The following is a 7474-nucleotide window of genomic DNA, read 5'->3' on the forward strand; positions in this document are numbered from 1 at the left end:
CCGAAAACCCCCTCACCCCAGCCCTGAAACCCCCTCACCCCAGCCCGAAACCCCCTCACCCCAGCCCGAAACCCCCTCACCCCAGCCCGAAACCCCCTCACCCCAGCCCGAAACCCCCTCACCCCAGCCCGAAACCCCCTCACCCCAGCCCGAAACCCCCTCACCCCAGCCCGAAACTCCTCGCCCACAGAGAAGCAGGAGTTGGCCATTTCGACCATTGGAACCGCTCCGCTATTCAACACAATCACGGTTGCTTGAACACTTCAATGCTTTTTGCGCACCCTGTCCCCATAACCCTTAACATTATTCTCAATCAGAAATGAATCAATCTCTACCTTAAACTTACTCAGTGACTGAGCTTCCACTGCCCCCTGGGATAGAGAATTCCAAAGATTCACCAGCCTCTGGGTAAGACCATAAGACATGGGAGCAGAATTAGGCCACTCAGCCCATCGAGTCTGCTCCGCCATTCAATCATGGCTGATATTTTTCTCATCCCAATTCTCCTGCCTTCTCCCCATAATCCCTGATCCCCTTATTAATCAAGAACCTATCTATCTCTGTCTTAAAGACACTCAGTGATTTGGCCTCCACAGTCTTCTGCGGCAAAGAGGTCCACAGATTCACCAACTTCTGGCTGATTCCTCATCATCTCAGTTTTAAAGGATCGTCCCTTTACTCTGAGATTCTGTCCTCTGGTTCTAGTTTTTCCTACAAGTGGAAACATCCTCTCCACGTCCACTCTATCCAGGCCTCGCAGTATCCTGTAACTTTCAATAAGATTCCCCCCCTCATCCTTCTAAACTCCAAAGAGCACAGACCCAGAGTCCCCAACCTCAACAACATTTCTCCTCGTGTCCGGCCTTAGTGGCATCTCCCAGATTTTGGAATTGTGTCTCCTGGTTCTTGACTTCCCAACTCAGGGAAACATCTCACCTGCACCGACCCTGTCTATTCCTTTCAGGATTTTGTTGGTTTGAGTGAGATCACCTCATTCTTCCACACGCTAGAGAATACAGACCCAGTTTACCCAATCTCTCTTCATCAGACAGTCCTGCCACCCCCGGAACAAGTCTGGCGAATCTTTGTTACACTCCCTCGATGGCGATAGCACCCTTTCTGGGGTAAGGGGGCCAGAACAGCACAGGTGCTGTCTAACCAGGATTCTATACAATTGAAGCAAGGCCTCACTTCTCCTCTACTCAAATCCTCTTGTGATAAAGGCTAACCTTCCATTGACCTTCCTAACAGCTCGCTGCACCAGTTTGTTAGCCTCTAGTGACTTATGGACAAGGACACCCAGGTCCCTCTGGACATCTACACTTTCTAATTTCTTAGCATTTAGGAATAGTCTGCAGCCCTGTTCCTTCTACCAAAGTGGATTACCTCACATTTTTCGACATTAATAGTAATAATTTTTATTATTGTCACAAGTAGGCTTACATTAACACTGCAATGAAGTTACTGTGAAAATTCCCTAGTCGCCACATTCCGGCGCCCGTTCGTTACACAGAGGGTGAATTCAGAATGTCCAATTCACCTAACAAGCACGTCTTTTGGAACTTGTGGGAGGAAACCGGAGCAGCTGGAGGAAATCCACGCAGGCACAAGGAGAACGTGCAGACTCCACACAGTGACCCAAGCCGGGAATCGAACCTGGGACCCTGGAGCTGTGAAGCAAGATTGCTAACCACTGTGCTACCGTGCCGCCCACATGTTCCATCTGCTGTGTTCCTGCCCACTCACTCAACCTGTCCAAATCCGCTTTACATCTTCCTCATAACACACATTCCCGCCTAGATTTGTATTATCCACAAACTTGGAAATATTTGGGCCCACATCCATATTATTGATATAGATGGTGAACAATTGTGGCCCAAATACTGATCCTCACGATGCCTCTGTGACGTCCCTCAGTTCCTGATCATGATAGCCTTGGCTTCGACTGAATCTATCTCCCTCTCTGCTCTCACCAATCTCTCTCTCTCTCTCTCTCTCTCCATCCCCCCCTCCCCGCAGGTCGACGCGAAACCAGGGCCCGACTTGTGGTAATTGGGAGCGTCTTGAATCTGCTGCTGCTCCTCGCTCTGCTCGCCTACATTCAAAAGTGCAGACCGGTGAAGCCGACTGTGTGAAAGACGGAAAGTTCTGGAAAGTCGCCGATGCTCACCGAGCCGAAAGCCATTGTTTCCAAATCTACCACTGACCCCGTCTCTCCAGCTCTCTTCTCCAGAGGAAACCCATGGGAGAATAGTTTGACTTGCTTCTTCTTGTTGGATTTCCGACACCTGGGGGGGGGGTGGAACTTGGAACTTGCATGTGGTCCTGCTGTCAGACTGAGAGCAGGGCAGTCGGGAGGAAAGTGCCTCGACAGATGTGCGATAGAGAGCATCCTATCCGGCTGCATCACAGTTTGGTATGGCAACTGCCCGGCCCAAGATCGTGCAAGAAACTGCAGAGTGTGGTGAACTCAGCCCAGCGCATCACACAAGCTTCCCACCCCCACATTCATTCTGGCTACACCTCCCACTGCCTCAGGAAGGCAGACAGCATTATCAGAGACCCCTCCCACCCAGGCATTGCCTTCTTCCAGACCCTTCCATCAGGCAGAAGGTACAGAATTCTGAAGACTCACACATCCAGACATGGGAACAGCTTTTTCCCCACAGCTACTAGACTCCTCAATGACTCTCCCTCGGACTGATCTGTTCCCTGTAAGAACGCTATTCATGACGCCCTATGCTGCTCTTGTTTGGCCTTGTTCCACACTGCAACCAATCACTATTTGTTGATGCACCATTGTCAATGTACTTTCTCGATTATTCTTTTGTCTACTATGTACGTACTGTGTACGTTCCCTCGGCCGCAGAAAAATACTTTCCACTGCACTTCGGTACGTGTGACAATAAATATCAATCAATCAATGTAGTTCCATACGTTGGGAGGTGCTACCTATTCGATTGGCGCTATTTGAAACCCTGTCCATCCGACCCGTCCATTCTAAACCGTGGACTGTGACACAGGAGCGACGATAACTGGGCCAATTGAAGTGTTGTTTGAAAAGGCAGGAACGGAACCCATCGTTTGGCACGTTCATCATAGATCATAGAATTTACAGTGCAGAAGGAGGCCATTCAGCCCATCGAGTCTACACCGGCCCTTCAAAGAACATCCTACTTAAGGTAACTCCTCCACCCTATCCCTGTAACCCAATAACCCACCTGACCTTTTTGGGCACGAAGGGACAATTTAGCATGGCCAAACCACCTAACCTGCACATCTTTGGAGTATGGGAGGAAACCGGAGCACCCGGAGGGAACCCACGCAGACATGGGGAGAAAGTATGAACTGCATCCAGTTACCCGAGGCTGGAATTGAACCTGGGACCCTGGAGCTGTGAGGCAGCAGTGCCAACCACTCTGCCACCCTGTCAATTGGTGTTGCAACTGAGTGAAGTGGCTCCTCGCAATGTGGCATTCGTTCTGTGTGTTTTTTAAATGGAAATGAACCCACTGAAGCAAACAGGCTGGGGGATTAATTTATAAACAGCCTTTTTCTTCTTGCCCTGCCACCTTGAAGGATTCGTGAATTATCACCGCCAGGGTCTCCGAGTCCCTGTAAATGTTTCTAAAGAATTGTACCATGAGTTTATATTGCTGACGGTTTTTGTATTTTGTAAATATATACACACATGAAAGGTTGTGTTCTATCATTGCTTTGTATCTCATCATGGGAACTGTGGAGGCCATTCAGCCCCTCTCTGATGTTGAATTAGGTTATGGAGGATCTGAATGGTAACTGCCCACTTTGATTCCTAGCCCCTCACCGCCTCACCCAGCAAACCTCGAGTGGGCCTCCCTCACGCCAGTTAAAGTCGAGTGGGCCTCCCTCACTCAGCAAACCTCGAGTGGGCCTCCCTCACTTAGAAAACCTCGAGTGGGCCTCCCTCACTCAGCTAAACTCGAGTGGGCCTCCCTCACTCAGAAAACCTCGAGTTGGCCTCCCTCACTCAGCAAACCTCGAGTTGGCCTCCCTCACTCAGCAATCCTCGAGTTGGCCTCCCTCACTCAGCTAAACTCGAGTGGACCTCCCTCACTCCAGCTAAACTCGAGTGGGCCTCCCTCACTCAGAAAACCTCGAGTGGGCCTCCCTCACTCCAGCTAAACTCGAGTGGGCCTCCCTCACTCAGAAAACCTCGAGTTGGCCTCCCTCACTCAGCAAACCTCGAGTTGGCCTCCCTCACTCAGCAATCCTCGAGTTGGCCTCCCTCACTCTCGGCAGCTGTTTGGGAGAGTTCCACATTTCCACTTCTCTTTGTGTGACGCAGAGCTTCCTGACACGAGCCACTAAACGGCCTGTTTCTAACTCAGAGACAGTTCCAGCCGATTGTGGATTAAACCCTCCACCCCCACACACTGCTCCACCTTGGTAAGAAATCTCCTCATCGACTCTCCCAAATATACCGACCCTACTTTGATCATCTTAAACACATCGATTGAGATACCACGCAAGGGGCAGAGGGAGAGAAGGGTGAGGGGCAGAGGGAGAGAAGGGTGAGGGGCAGAGGGAGAGAAAGGTGAGGGGCAGAGGGAGAGAAGGGTGAGGGGCAGAGGGAGAGAAGGGTGAGGGGCAGGGGGAGAGAGAAGGGTGACGGGAAGAAACACAGAATTTACAGTGCAGAAGGAAGCCATTCGGCCCATCTAGTCTGCACTGGCCCTTGGAAAGAGCACTCTATCCAAGCCCACACCCTCTACCCGTAACCCCACCCAACGTCTTGGACACTAAGGGCAATTTATCATGGCCAATCTACCTACCTGCACATCTTTGGACTGTGGGAGGAAACCGGAGCATCTGGAAGGAACCCACGCAGACATGGGGAGAACGTGCAGACTCCACACATGATGTGGAGATCCCGGCGTTGGACTGGGTTGAGCACAGTAAGAAGTCTTCCAACACCACGTTAAAGTCCAACAGGTTTGTTTCAAATCACTGGCTTTCGGAGCACTGCTCCTTCCTCAGATGAATGAAGGGGTAGGTTCCAGAAACATAGATTTATAGACAATGTCAATGATGCAAGACGATACTTTGAATGCGAGCATTTGCACGTTAGTAAGTCTTTACAGATCCAGAGATAGCGGTAACCCCAGGTTAAAGAGGTGTGAATTGTCTCAAACCAGTTGGTAGGATTTCACAAGCTCAGGCCAGATGGTGGAGGATGTGATGCCAATTTAATGGAACACTATCCCACCAACATCACCAATAATGTTGCTCTTTAGAGTCGCCAATATGGTACTGAGGCTCTTTTTATGATATGTTATGTCCCAACAGCGTCGCCAATATTGTGGGTGTTTCTATTTCTCTTACTGAACCACAAGCCTTCCCTTATATCAATCAAATAACCACACAACCAGTTAGTTAGTTCAAAAGATGGTTTATTTACAGACACAAGGGTCACTTCGACATGCAAACACAATATCTAGTACGGGTTAAACTACACCGATCAGCTTCAATAACCTATACTTCAGGGTGACCGGCTCTGTGCAGTGGATAAGGCCTTTATCTGGATTTCACGTGGCTGGTTCGAAGAAAGTGGTTCTGTCTCTGCTGGGCTCATCCGTCAGGTAGCGATCGTCGGTCTTGCACTTGGCTGGCTGGTCGTTATGCTGCAGTTGGGTTGGCACAGGCCGGATCCAAAAGAGGCTGGCAGAGGCCGGATCCAAGAGAGATAGAACACATGGCTGTGTCCCCTTTTATTCCTTTGCGATTTCGCGCTCTTTGGGGCGGTCCTTAATCTTGGACCCAATAATCCGACAGGCTTCGATCACTGCATTCGATTTTGGCCTATAAAGGGGCGGGTGCCTTGGTGGCTGGGCGGGTCCTTAGCGGTCATTGACCTTGGCAGTTGGGGGTCTCTTGAGTAAAGGGAGTGGCGCCGATCAGTCTGTGTCTGCATCGGTTTCTTGAGTGCAGTCCTGGGGAAGTGGGCCATTAGAATGTAAACGAGCGCAGGTTTCGATCAGGTCTAGTCTACCTGTGTTTCAAATACACAGAAGCTCTTGAGTCCTGGGGTGGCCATAATTCCCATGGTCCTTTGCAGGTGGCCAAACTCCACACGGACAGTGACCCAAGACTGGGATCGAACCCGGGTCATCGGCACTGTGAGGCAGCAGTGCCTTGGGCACCACGTTCTGTGGTAAAGACTGATACTCATTCAGTACCATTCTGACTCCTTCCATGTCTAAATCCCCTTCCATGGTGCGCTCACAGGGAGGCTAAGGCCCCAAGTGTAGTGACAGAGACCGAGGCCGTGAGCGGCTCAGTAATGAGATGGGAGCAGTGCTGTCACATAGGCTGTGACCCTGCGTCGAGCGGTGACCGAGGCCATGACCCTGCGACGAGCGGTGACCGAGGCCATGAGCGGCTCAGTAATGGGATGGGAACAGTGTGATTACATAGGCCGTGACCCTGCGACGAGCGGTGACCGAGGCCGTGACCCTGCGACGAGCGGTGACCGAGGCCGTGACCCTGCGACGAGCGGTGACCGAGGCCGTGACCCTGCGACGAGCGGTGACCGAGGCCGTGACCCTGCGACGAGCGGTGACCGAGGACGTGACCCTGCGACGAGCGGTGACCGAGTCCGTGAGCGGCTCAGTAATGGGATGGGGGATGGGAGCAGTGCGGTCACATAGGCCGTGACCCTGCGACGAGCGGTGACCGAGGCCGTGACCCTGCGACGAGCGGTGACCGAGGCCGTGACCCTGCGACGAGCGGTGACCGAGGCCGTGACCCTGCGACGAGCGGTGACCGAGGCCGTGACCCTGCGACGAGCGGTGACCGAGGCCGTGACCCTGCGACGAGCGGTGACCGAGGCCGTGACCCTGCGACGAGCGGTGACCGAGGCCGTGACCCTGCGACGAGCGGCGACCGAGGCCGTGACCCTGCGACGAGCGGTGACCGAGGCCGTGACCCTGCGACGAGCGGTGACCGAGGCCGTGACCCTGCGACGAGCGGTGACCGAGGCCGTGACCCTGCGACGAGCGGTGACCGAGGCCGTGACCCTGCGACGAGCGGTGACCGAGTCCGTGAGCGGCTCAGTAATGGGATGGGGGATGGGAGCAGTGCGGTCACATAGGCTGTGACCCTGCGTCGAGCGGTGACCGAGGCCGTGACCCTGCGACGAGCGGTGACCGAGGCCGTGACCCTGCGACGAGCGGTGACCGAGGCCGTGACCCTGCGACGAGCGGTGACCGAGGCCATGACCCTGCGACGAGCGGTGACCGAGGCCGTGACCCTGCGACGAGCGGTGACCGAGGCCGTGACCCTGCGACGAGCGGTGACCGAGGCCGTGACCCTGCGACGAGCGGTGACCGAGGCCGTGACCCTGCGACGAGCGGTGACCGAGGCCGTGACCCTGCGACGAGCGGTGACCGAGGCCGTGACCCTGCGACGAGCGGTGACCGAGGCCGTGAGCGGA

The 7474-nt window shown here is 53.6% G+C and overlaps 1 protein-coding gene across 1 annotated transcript in view; it reads left to right on the forward strand.

The window, feature by feature from the left end:
* The window catches only part of LOC119967981, a 94882-nt gene extending 87743 nt beyond the window's left edge, over positions 1-7139 (forward strand). The window contains exons 3-4 of the mRNA XM_038801081.1: positions 6457-6606; positions 6690-7139. Of these exons, the coding sequence (XP_038657009.1) occupies positions 6457-6606; positions 6690-7139 (600 nt within the window). The remainder of the gene's footprint in view (positions 1-6456; positions 6607-6689) is intronic.
* Positions 7140-7474: the final 335 nt, after the last annotated feature.

This window comes from Scyliorhinus canicula, chromosome 6 (genome assembly GCF_902713615.1).
Source record: "Scyliorhinus canicula chromosome 6, sScyCan1.1, whole genome shotgun sequence".
NCBI classification, from domain to species: domain Eukaryota; kingdom Metazoa; phylum Chordata; class Chondrichthyes; order Carcharhiniformes; family Scyliorhinidae; genus Scyliorhinus; species Scyliorhinus canicula.